The 13,041-nt window shown below is 43.2% G+C and overlaps 1 protein-coding gene across 5 annotated transcripts in view; it reads right to left on the bottom strand.

Annotated features, from left to right (window-relative positions):
• Window positions 1-13,041, bottom strand: part of Uevld (UEV and lactate/malate dehyrogenase domains) — a 29,601-nt gene that overhangs the window by 14,497 nt on the left and 2,063 nt on the right. For 4 of the 5 annotated variants that reach the window (XM_055597648.1, XM_055597653.1, XM_055597650.1 and 1 more), the window contains exons 2-7: window positions 11,752-11,836; window positions 10,692-10,757; window positions 6,854-7,017; window positions 4,865-5,000; window positions 2,371-2,489; window positions 296-398 (exon numbers count right to left, since the gene is read on the bottom strand). In XM_055597648.1, coding sequence (XP_055453623.1) covers window positions 296-398; window positions 2,371-2,489; window positions 4,865-5,000; window positions 6,854-7,017; window positions 10,692-10,757; window positions 11,752-11,836 — 673 coding nt within the window. Of the gene's footprint in view, window positions 1-295; window positions 399-2,370; window positions 2,490-4,864; window positions 5,001-6,853; window positions 7,018-10,691; window positions 10,758-11,751; window positions 11,837-13,041 lie in introns of those variants that run through there. The other variant, XM_055597649.1, reaches the window with a different exon arrangement.

The raw sequence follows: 13,041 nt of genomic DNA, 5'->3' as shown, positions 1-13,041 counted from the left end.
GACCTGGGCTGGAGAGACTGCTCAGGGGATCAAGGCTCCTGCCACTCAACTTGCCAACCTGAGTTGGATCCCCAGGACCATGTGGTGTGAGGAGAGAACCAACTCTCAAAGGTGCACACATGGTAAGGCACACGTGTCCTCACCTCCAACCAAAGGAAGTGAAAACATAATTTCAAAAATTCTAGGACTTAATTCCCATTTCCACAAACAAACAAACAAACAAACAAACAAACAAACGGGGTAAGATTCAAGTATTACAGTAAGTAATAACCATCTTTAAATAGAATAATCAAACCTTTGCTGATCTCTACGTTAGGGAGGTTGAAGATGTCAAGGTCCATGGTCCCTTGGTTAGTCCCATCTGAGAGGTCTAAAAGGAGCAGCTTGTCTGCAATGCCCTGTGTGGAAAAATTAGAAGAACAGTGTTCCACCAACATAGCTAGCTACTCAATATGAGGTCACTGAGAAAGGCTAACTAGGGCCTCCTGACCTACTTCCGCATGAAAGTAACACAAAGCAATAAAGGAGAAGCAGGAGTAAGATGCTATCACGTGAGTGATGCTACCTGTTAGGCTTGACTGCTGAATAGCAGACCTACCATGGTTTACTCGGTGTCTTCTGATGGAGTAAGTAACAAAGTAACAAAGGGGCCACCTACTTGGTAGGTGTGCTACTGTTCCTCTTGAGTTTAAGTTTTGATTTTAATGCCACAGTATCAGTTGTTGTCTGTCCATCCTTCCTTTCTAACATTTTTTTCTGAGACAGGGTTTCTCTGTGTAGCCATGGCTGCCCTAGAACTCCCTTTGTAGACCTGACTGTCCTTGAACTCAAGAGATCCGCCTGCCTCTGTCTCCCAGGCTCTGGGATTACAGGCCTGCGCCACCACAGCCCGCTTAGTATCTGTTCTTAAACAGTCTAGAATGATTTGGGAGTCTATTTTAGCACATCACGGCAGGCTTCTTCAAGACAAACAAAAAAACATTTTTCATATAGAATAGATAAACATGAGTGAACACGTGTGTGCAAGTTTGCAGGTACCACAAATCTCAGGTCAAGCCCTGCTATCATGTGGTTGCAGAAAAATACTCCCAATCTGTGAATGGCTCCCAGGCAGCACGGTGAGCAGACTGTAAGTAACAAGTAAACTCCAAGAGTCTGCAGGAGGTACAAGGAGCCCTAAAGTCTTGAGACCCCAAGGGACCTACTACCACCAGAAGAAAACAACTCCATTTATTCTACTGGCTACAAAACAGCCAAGTCACTGAACTCAGCCCCATACAACTGTTTGTGGGATTAAAGTATGAGACACAGGCCAGCCACAGTAGTCCTTTCTAAACCATAGCTATTAATCTTATTATTGTGAACCACACTAGGAAAATATGTCTACAGAAGTGTGAGCATAAATTAGTACAACTGACATAGCAGGCAACTTGATTCTTGTTCTTTTTTTCCTCCTTTAACTGAGACAGGGTTTCTCTGTATATTCCTAGTTGTCCTGTAACTATCTATGTAGACCAGGCTGGCCTTGAACTAAAAGATCCCCCTGCCTCTGCCCCCTTTGCCCAGCATAATTTGACAATTTTTATCAAAAATTTAAAATATTTTAGAAATTCAAAAATAGATTATTTAATCCATTAATCTCATATCCTACAAATGTGCTGGAACATGTGAAAAATGACACAGTATGCATGGATACTCAAGATGAGACCCAAGTATTTACCGTGAATAAGTTAAAAAGGAATACAGTGACCCAGGGCTTTAAAAGAGGTCGAGCTGCACTGACTGCCAGAGCCACCCAGGAGGCTCTGGTCAATGGGCTGCAGCAAATTGAAGGCTAAGCCTAGGTCATGCGTGGCTGTCTTAGGAGATGCCAGTGTTATGGCTCTGAAAGCCAGGCGTGGCTGAAAATGCCCGCAATCCCAGCACTCCAGAGGCCAAGGAGGAGATTTTGAGGGCAGGTCGGGCTGCACAACAAATCCCTGTCTCTTTCATTGAGTGGTAAGGATCTAGACTCTAGGTTCCCATCCCCAGAGACCCACGTAAATGACAGATGGGCATGGCAGCCCGCTTGTAATTGCAGTCTCAGAGGGCAGACACGGGGGATCCCAGAAGAAACTGGATGGAGACCAGCCATCTTGTCCAGCTCTGTGTTTGACTGGCAGATCCTGTCTCAATGAATGAAGTGGAAGAGCAAGCCAGGGTAATTCCTGACTTCAATCTCAGGTTTCCACATGTACAAGCATACTTCTACACACATAAACATGACGTGTGCTCACACATGCCAAAAATGCTTACACATATGAAAAATGGAAAAAGAAATCAAAAGTTTAATGAAAGTACAGATAAACTTATAGCCACTGAGTCACATACCTTTGCTGAAATTGCCAATGTACAGGCAATACCCAAATCTCCACTTCCAACCACAGTAATTTTATTGGGTATTTTATTATCATGATTTGTCCAGCCCCTTGAATTTATGTCTGAGACACCTAGAATAAAAAAAGATTGTCCTGAGAATTAAAAATTATTAAACTCTCTTTTCTAAAATTTCATGAGCTTGGTGAAGTAGCACACATCTATAAGCCCAACGCTCAAGAAGTGGAGGCAGAAGGATTACAAATTCACAACTAGCCTGGACCTGTGTGACCTCTCTCCCATCCCCTCCCCGAAAAACCATTCTAGCATCTTCTTAAAAATAAAACAAACTTCAGAAACTCTGATAGAGATTCTATAGATTTTTTTGTTTTACAAGACAGGGTTTCCTGTGTAGCCATGCTGTCCTGGATCGTGCTCTGTAGACCAGGCTGGCCTCAAACTTACAGAGATCCCCCTGCAACCCAAGTGCTGGGATTAAAGGCATGCACCACCACTGCCAGGCAAGATTCTGTAGGTTTTGTTGATATAATGTTCTTTTAAAATGTATACACCTTACCCTTGTTAATTCAAATGCTGATTTCCCCACCCCAAACTCTCTGGTTTCAATTCGGATATTGCATTGTGATACTCATTATAAGCATCCTGTCTCAACTCTGTGTAAACAGGACAAAATAAAGCAACTAGAGGAGGAGCCAGAGGACAGGAAAGAGGGGAGGAGCTAGAGAGCAGGAGATGAGTGGGAGGAGAAGGGGTGAGGAGAAGAGCTGGGAGCAGAGCTGGAGGAGAGATCTTGGAGGAGCATGAACCACACCTAAGATTTCACAAAAAGCAAGTATAATGTGGGAAATCTAAATGTTAGGAAACTGAGGGCTTGGAGGTTTAGGAGGGAGTAAATATTGGCCAGCCTTGTGTTCTAGGTTAACTAAAAACCCAGTCTCTGTGTGGTGATTTGGCTATACAGCTGCTGAGGATTAACAGCAGCGTTACTAGAAGATAAACAAATAGTAAATACTAGTAACTTCATACAACAAGGTTTTTTTCTTGGTTTTGTTTTTTGGAGACAGGGTCCCTCTGTGCAGCCTTGGCTGTTACTGGGATTTGCTCCGTAGACCAGGCTGTGGATCTGTCTGCCTATCTCCAGAGCGCTGGGAGAAAGGTGTGCACCACCACTAACCAGTGAGTCTATAGATTAAAAACAACAAACTTGCTGGACTAATGAAGGCAAGGACAGGAGCCTGAAACCAATCATGGCTGCTCACTCCTATAATCCCAGCCTACAGAGACAGAGGCAGTGCCCGGGTTACATAGATACGCCTGGTCAGGGGGTGGGGAGTGTGCAGAAGCTGGGCGTTTCCCAGCAACTGGGAGCTAAAGGCAGAAAGGCCAGGAGTTGAAGGTGACCCTCAGCTACATAGTACTTGAGGCCAGCCGTGGCGGTTCACAACAATTATTCAGTTCCAGAGATTCGCTTCCCTCTTCTGGCCATTGCAGGCACCGGGCCCTGACACACATGCAGGCAAAGCACTGACACACGAACAATAAAACAGCAATTTTTTTAAAGGTATGTAAGGTAAGGATTTCTATTTTATCCTTATGATTTGTCCAGCCCCTTGAATTTATGTCTGAGACAACTATAAGAAAAGATTAACCTAAGGATTAAAAACTATTAAAAAATCTTCTCTAACATTTTATGAGCTTGGTGAGGTGGTATACATCTATAACCCCAGCACTCGAGAAGCCGGGTGTATGCAGAGGTAGCGACCCTTTCTTTAGTGGTATGGCTTGGTGTGGTGCTGTGCCTCTGTTACAAGTCATCACCCACGCCCCTATGAACAACCCTGACTCAGGGCAGTGGGCTGGGATGGGGGTGGGGTAGATAAAAGGTGAAGAGAAATAGCTAAGGAAGAGGGAAGAATTAATTAAGAGTGGGAGGGGCTTAGGGAAGGGCACCGTGTGAACAAGACAGAAATACACCATGTACAGGTATGAAAATGTCACACTGAAACCCACTATTACGCATAATTGTTACATGCTAGTAAAAGACTGAGGAAGGCACTTGACACTGACCTCTGACCTCAACATTCACAAAAATCCTACTAAAAATTTCTAGGCATGAATATTTGGCTTTATCCCCAGTAAGAAACTCAAGACTTATATACCTCTGGTCTCATATAGTAAATAAGCCAAAAAAACTACAGAAACCTGTAATGATAAAGGTTTGGGATAACTAATTTATAAGGGACGCTGGATAAAGCAAGAACTATTTTACCTGTGTATATTAGATTAACATTTTTACATTTTAACAAACTTTAAATGGAACTATATAGAAATGCTTTATGCCTGATGTAGAGGAATATTTACTACATAGGAATATATATGTATACTTATTCATGTACTTATTTATTGAATTCAAGTAGTAAAGAGTACAGAATACTAGTGAGAAATTCTAACCTCTTAGCTCTTAGGTGATATGACTAGGAATACAAACCTTCAGTGATTTTTGCAATATAGGCCAGCAAGTCCACCTGCTGCGCTTCGCTGGACGATGACACAGAATACAGAGGAAGTTCCTCTTGAAACTTGGCGATCATTTCTTTAATTAGTCCAACAATCACAGATTTAGGCTGAAGAATACATGCAAAGGGAAAAGTTACACAACATTTTTTCTAAAGAACACTAATGTTATATTGTCAGTTGGTCAAGTGATCCTTGCACGATGCAGTTGAAGATCTACAAACACCGACTCCCAGACTTCCTACTGAGAGCCTACACATCTTCCTTCATCCACACTGGGAACTGAACTCACAGCCTTGCACATGCTAAGCCAGTACTTTACACTGAGCTCCATCTCCAGCCTTACCAATAACAAAACAGCACACATTCTGTAAGCTATATCACTAGAGTGAAAAATACATGGCAGCCGCTTGATGTCACTTTATACAGAATCTTAAAGGGATGATCAATCATGAGAAACTTATGGAAGCAGAAGGAAGCCCCAGCAGTACCTAACACTCTACATGGGCCAGCTCACTCCACACAGTTGTAACACTGTTTGCTCACACTATGGTTACAGGTGAAGGGCGCCACGTGTGATCTTTCAGTGTCAGAGTACAGGTGTGTGTATACACACGTCCAAGCTTTTTATCTTTTTAGGGGTTTTGTTTTATTTTGGGGAGTTCTGGGTCTACTGCTTGTTTCTAAGCTTTTACGCTTTGTAGCCAGGACAGCTGAGAACCGTACCTCAGACTGGCTCAAACCTGTTAAGTGTGGTGCCTCAGCCGCCTTGGTACCACACTCGGCTCTCTAAGCTTGATAGATCTTACCTTTTGTAACAGAGTTATGCAGCCTTTACAGTAGTAATAGTTAACACAGTGTCTTTTTACTTTACACATTAATGACAACCTTTTCTTCGAAGCCAGGTTGTCAAAGGTGATCTATATTCAGTTATTTCCTCATTTTTCTGACCACTATACAAAATGCCTTTAACGCTTTTAATATTCTTAACTGAAAGGTACAAATAAATCCTATCTTACAGCAAGTGGCTTCACTAGAGATCTCATGGAAAACATTCCACAAACCTACTCAATACAGGTGGAAAAAGCTAAACAAACATGAAAATGCCAAACCAACATGAAAAAGCTAAACCAACATCTTCCAAATATAGAATAGGATAAACACACTTTGTAACAGAATACACAGCATTGAAACTTTTTATTTTTTGAAGTCATTTCAGACTAATATGGAAGCTACAACAAATAGCATGTATCTGCCATCCAGGCCAAAACAACATTCTAGCCCTTATTTTCTAAGTCATGTAAAAATAAACTGCAGACAGCCATTTTATCCCTACAAAATTTATCCCTAAAAATTTTGTGTAATATCCTTACAAAAGAAAGAAGGGCTGGAGAGACGGCTCAGCAGTTAAAGCACTGGCTGCTCTTGCAGAGGGCCTGGGTTCATTTTCCAGATTAAACAGAGTATGATTAACTTACACAAAGTTAAAAAAAAATGTCTACAGATAGCATAAAAATTGTTACTAGGCAGGAGCTAGGAAACTAGGAGGTTCAGTGTTTTGCTGATAGCATTTTATATACCTCCTCAAGTGTAAAGTGTCAGCTGGCTCCCAGTCCTAGAGGAAGTAGATGTACAGGCTGACAGGATTCTGGAATGTCAGACTCAGAGCTCGATTTCAAACTGCTTCTAAAGAACACTGAAGAATGTAATTGAAAGATTATCAAAGTGTATTGGTGCATGCCTTTAATCCCAGTACTCGGGGCAGAAGCACCAGATTTCTGGGAGTTTGAGGACAGCCTGGTCTACTCAGGAAGTTCCCAAAGGCCTACATGGTAAGACCGTGTCTCAACAGCAAAACAGTAAGTAAGAAAGAGAGGAAGATGCAGCATGTTTAATGTACTACAAAGATCAAAGACAAACATTCAGGAAAATGACACTTAGAGGAAATCCAAGTTGGCCTTACATGGCTCCAGTTTTGAAGATAGGGCAAGTATATTCTGCCTTTGGCATCCACGTGTTTTCCCACTGAGATTTCCATGTTTGCAGTTGGCTTCAAGAAACAAATGGGTGGAGCAAAAGGATGGGAATCCAAAATCCAGAAGCGAATGGGTATGTTGTATGTATTACCTATTGAAAATGAAATAAGCACTCACTGACATATACACTCTGTATATGTGATGCAGCTAGATGCCACTTTAAAAACAGATTGCCAGGCATAGAGGTAAAAGCTTATAATTCTATCTAATGGTGCTGAGGTAGGAGGGTTGCAAGTTTGAAGCCAGTCTAGACAACACCAAGACCCTGCCTCAAAATAAAACGGGCTGAGCTGTCGCCCAGTGGTAGAGTCTTTGCCTAGTGTGTGTGAGGCCCTGGGTTCGATCCTAAATATTGCAATAACAGGAAGAAAGAGGGTAGCTGAGCTTGTATTGTAAAGGATGGATGTAAATCATCCTGCTTTTCTGTATAGTACCAGCTAACATCGAAACTAAGTTGACAATGGTCAATGGAGCAACTCAGAAAGAAGCCTGGGACAAAGCTTGCTTGTCAGAGTCTTCTCCATGTAGTCTCCTTTGTGCACCCCAATTAGACACTCTACAGCTTCTCTACTTTGTGATTTATTTTGCATTGAAATTATTTACTTACCCAGCCTAATTTATTGTGGATTTTCTCTCTTTGTTTTTATATCCCCAGGATCAGGTATTGGGCTTAATATACTAGCTGCTAAGTAAGTCTGTCATATAAATAAGAATGGACCAACATAGGCTGGAGAGATGGCTCTGTGGTTAAGAGCACTGTCTGTTCTTGCAGAGGTCCTGAGTTCAATCCCCAGCAACCACATAGTGGCTCACAACCACCTATACTGTGATCTGGTACTCTATTCTGGTACACAGGTGTACATGCAGATAGAGCTCTCATATACATAAAATAAATAAATCTTAAAAGAATAGACCAACAGCTAAGCTACATACACAAAACAGAGGAGAAAGTCACCTTTTCTTAGAGATCCTTAAACTTCAGTGTATGTCAGACTCAAAGAAACTGAAAAACATGCAGATTCCTGGAACCTAGTGAGAGTGGGGTAGGACCAAAATGCTCTGAGCACATTTGACACACACTCATACCACAAAGTGAGAGTAGGGGAGGGTGGTTTGAGTAGTCCATGATTATTTTAGAAATCCTATTCTTTGGAAGTGCTCGATGTTCTTTTCAGAAAAAAAAAAAAAAAAAAAATCAGGCTTGATGTAAGACCCTGGGTTCATAGCCAGCACTGCAGTTATGCTAGATCGAGATTGATCAGGCAGACCTCAACAGAAGTGACTGTCTTTCACCCAGAAAAATGAAGGAAGGGCAGCTGTCTGTCTGTGAATGGAGACTGCGACCAAGCGCAGGGAGCTGGAAAAGGAAACTTTTGGGGTAGAAATTTTTATCTCTAGACTTGTTCTTTGTAGTCTCAGGGCCGAGTAATGCTAAAACGAGCTGGCCTTGGCAGGCGTCCTCATCCCATCTGGATTTCCTGCCAGGCAGGTAGCTTCTCCGAGGCTCTTTGTTTTAGGTCATTAGCCCTGAACAACTCTACCTGGGAAGAGGGGAGAGGTAGAAAGGCACCTGACTGCACACTCTTCCAATTTTAGTCATGTAGGTCAGACCTACGAGTTGCCAGTCTTGGCAACAGGTCAGATGTAAACAAATAGTTCTCTTCTTCACTGTAATCTTTTCTCTCTGTGGAAACCATCTTTCTACTAAAAGCTACTTTTCTTATCTTGCTTCCTCCCCACTAAGCCGTGATTACACATTTTATAGACGTGTTTTGGCCATATCCCTCATGAGTCTGATGCAAACGTAACAATATTCCATTGCTAATATGCAACCAGGACTGTAATTAGCACATGACAGACATGTTAAAACCTGGCAATCTACCAGTTATACTGGTATTTCTTAGAACCATCCTGTATTGACAGTGTGGGGTATGGACAGAACCCTATCCGTTGGCCCATAGAAAACCCTATGACTACAAAATTACGTGATCGTAGACCATAAAGTGGCCAACAAATACAAATAAACACCATCACATTTCTCTAGAAAGTAGCTACTGGCCAGTGGTGACACGGCTGGAGCAGGGTTTTCCAACTGGAAGCTGGAAATGTGTGAAGCCGAGGGTTTGATTTCCAGGATTGGGGTGGGAAGAGTACTGCAAACAACCATACTACTTTGAACAAGACTTGGCATAAGGATCAATGGCCTAACTACAAGCCTATATGAAAGGCGGAGTATCAGTGGGCTTCACAGTACTGATGGTCTTAAGATAGCCCCCTTGTGGGGCTGGGGTTTGGCAGAGGGCTTGCATGTTTAGGGTTTGAACTCCAGCTTTGTGAGGGGATACCACAATACCTAGAAACTGAAATGACACTAGGCAATGACTACTAAAATGATAAATCTGAAATCAGCAGAATATTAAGAATTATTCTCTTGCCTCAAAATGAATTACCTGAATCAGTTTCCTTCCCCCTCTTCTCTTTCCTCATTCCCTTCCCTTTCTTCTTAACATCTACCCAAGGAAAGTGCAGAATAGAAGTAATGACTCATAGGCGTGAGTGAGGTTCTGACAGCCAGAACACAGGCTGAGATCCTGGCAGGAGAGAAGTACGGAAAGCAAAGATGGATGAGTTCTGCCTCGAAGCCAAGGCTTTCATCTTCAATCACAGGCAGAAAAAAGGCACGCTTCTTAGAAAAGGTCACCACTGTCGAGAGAGGAGTTAGGGAGCTGGCCATGGTATAGAGATTAACATAGGGGAATGCCTGACATCCAAGAAGTCCAATACCGAACCCTTTCCTCCCTATGTCAGTTGCTCTCCCAAAGCCCTCTTAGTGCATTAACTCTTTCAACTCTTTCAAAGGCCCACTGAGTTCATTTATCCCTAAGCCTCCAGACAGCAGTCAAGTAAACTAACTCATGAGCACATTCAAGGAAGCATTACTCAGTGTTATTAGTCATTCCAGATGTTCCTGTCTGGAGTGATCTGAAAGTGAACGGACATTTTGTTTTGTTTGAGAAGTCTCAGTGTGTAAGTTGCTCTTTGACTCTCCTGCCCCAGCACCCTAAGTCCAGGATTACAAATGTCCCCTTTACACATCAAGAGCAAATGTTTAACGGTGGAACTGTGGCCACTACCTCAGGGAAGTATTTTGAAAACAGAGCTTTGCTGGTGTTTTTTAAATGATACATCGTATAAGCAATCTTCTACTATTCCAAAGGTTACATTGTTGACATAGCAGTAAGTAGGGAATGGCTAAGAGAGGTTAAGGAATGAGTTTTTCCTTTTGGTGCACTGAACTCTAAAATGTCCAGGAATACACTACAACACAATGAGCTCAGTCATGTGACGAGGCTGTGTTCCCTCAGTCACGAGATTCAGTTTTACCTACAGAACAGGTAGAAGGCTACATCCCAGAGAAGGAATGACAGGGACAAGAGCACAGGTGTCTCTAGGAAACTAAAGGACCCTGGCACATCGTTACAGAGAGCAAGGCTGTCTCTCTTCAGAGCATGTCTCTCTCTGATGCTCTCTTCTGTCCTCAGCACCCCTGGCCTAGTAGAAACTAGTTGACAAGTATTTGTTAAATGGAATTAACATTATTCTAGCCATCCTCAACATACACAGAATCCTGCCCGATCTAGTCAGGTCCTGAACAGACCTCGGGTATATGTGAAAACACTTTCAGACTGCTGTGAACCAGCTCTTATCAAATGAGCTGCGCCAGCGGGAAGTCCCTCGGAAGTCCCGGGTCCCTCCGCTTCTTACCCTGGTACATCACAGGAATAGTCCCAGTGAAATTTAGCAGGTCTTTTTGGGAAGTATCTTTGAAAACTGGAAGAGAAGACAAAGTTCCAAAATGTCAGTCAGAAGTAGGGAGTAGTAGTCAAAGTGTATGACTGTACATGCAGAGGTGTCAAAGTAGACAAGAAATAAACCACAAAACTTTGACACCCAAGTCCAAATCTGAAGCCTACCTTCCTTTTTGTTTTCAAGTCAGGCGTTCTCTGTGTAGCTGTGTAGCCCTGGCTGCCCTGGAACTCACTGGTAGACTAGGCTGGCCTTGAACTCACAGAGATACTCCTTCTGCTCCTGGCTCCCAAGTGCTGTGTCCGTTCCCCCCCACCCCGCCTTGGTTTTTCAAGATAGGGTTTCTCTGTGTAACAGTACTGGCTGTCCTAGAACTTGTTCTGTAGACCAGCTGGCTTCCTACTCACAGAGATCCACCTGCCTCTGCGCCACCACACCCAGCTCCCTCTTCCTCTCTTAAAAGGCATGTAACTTGCCAGGCAGCAGTCCTACGACTTGTAGTTGAGAGGTGGAAGCAGAGGGACTGACATGACATGCTGACTGAGAGCGCCATACAGATCCACCTGTCTCAAGTCCACAGACGGGAGGAAGGGAGCCTGGGTAGTGGAGCTCGGCCAGTATGCACGGTGCGCTGGCCTCAACTCCATCACCAAAGAAAGCAGGGAGTGGCAGTGCCTGCAAGGAATCCCAACACGCAGGAGGGGGAGGAGGGTCAGAAGTTCAAGGCTATCCCTAGCTACACAGCAAGTCCTGAGATTAAAAACAGAAAAATAATTTGGAAGCCTTTTTTTGTTTTTTTGTTTTGTTTGTTTTCGGTTTTTCGAGCCAGGGTTTCTCTGTGTAGCCTTGGCTGACCTGGAACTCACTTTGTACACCAGGCTGGTTTCAATTTCATTGAGATCTGCCTGAGATTAAAGGCGTGAGCCACCAACCACGGCCTGTCTAATTTGGAAGCTCTTTAGGACAGATAATTAGTAATCCAAATAATGCAGCAAGGACTAGAGAATGTTATTCATACCATAGGTGTCCATGGAATATCTGAAGTGTGGGAAAAATTCGTTCACATTCTTCAGCTCTTCCACAGTCAGATCCCTGAATTTGTACTGAAATGAAAGGAACGGGCACAGAATGAGAACAAAGCTATTAAGATTAAGTATCTGCGGTAATCCAGCCCCAGGGCAGGACCAAGCTCTTTACAATGGTACAAGTGTCATCACTATTTGACTCATTATGAATGTGAGGGTCTCACTTCATAGGTCAGGCTGGCCTCGAGCTGGCCACCTTCCTGTCTCCATCCCCTAAATGCTAGGAACGAGTTGTGCACTAGGGAATAAGTGGAGTTTACAACCACTCTATTTTATGAAGTAAAATGAAATCTAGAGAATCCATGCAACTTGCTAAGTCAGACGCCAAGTGAAGCAGCAAACCCCAAGCCCCGGGCCTTGATTAATTAAATCTAAACGCCTCCAAATACCCCAAGGGCCTATGGGACAACACAGGGTAAACACCTGTCACTCTTCAAGAGCCACTCTCCCTTAAAAACTTTATTTATTTAATGTAGGTATGTACGTGTGGGTTCACATGGAGGGCTGAGGACAGCTTGCAGGAGCTGGCTCTTTCCTCCTACCATTCCCGCTCCAGGGATCAAAGTCAAGGCGGTCCCGCCTGATGGCAGGTGTGTCCACCCATCCTGGCAGTCCCTTTTCTCTAAATGCCTCCTTCACTAGAGACATCCTGACTTTCCTCCTCCACCTTCAGACAGTAATCTGGGTTTCAAAGGGGGAATGATTACAAGCAAGAGCTTGCTACAAGCCAGTGAACTGCCTCTACCCATCTGTCTTTGTGACCTTGCACACACCACCATGTAACTTCTTTCAACTTATTTTCTTACCTGCAAAGAGAAATAGTATCTACTCCCTAGACTTTCCATGAGGATTAAATGAAAGGAGGCAAATCTATCAATATCCTGAAAATAGGATAAAACTACTTGGAAATAAGTGCAGAAAGGTGATGTTGAAAACTTAACACTGTTTAAAGAAATAAAATGGAAAGCTATTTTAAATGGAAGAGATGCTGTGTCTGTGGATATAAAAATGTCAAGATAATAAGATTCAGCATAATCCCTTAGCAAAAGTTCAGCTGAGTTTTAAAAAGTCTGAGAACGGGGCTGGAGATGTATCTAAATGTTAAAGCATTTGCTTAGGGTATCCAGGAGGCCTGGTTGGTTAGGATATCCAGGAGGCCTGGTTGGTTAGGATATCCAGGAGGCCTGGTTGGTTAGGGTATCCAGGAGGCCTGGTTGGTTAGG

Source organism: Psammomys obesus, unplaced genomic scaffold, assembly GCF_907164565.1.
Source record: "Psammomys obesus unplaced genomic scaffold, mPsaObe1.curated_primary_1811, whole genome shotgun sequence".
NCBI lineage: Eukaryota > Metazoa > Chordata > Mammalia > Rodentia > Muridae > Psammomys > Psammomys obesus.
This window is presented reverse-complemented; position numbering and strand designations above follow the sequence as displayed.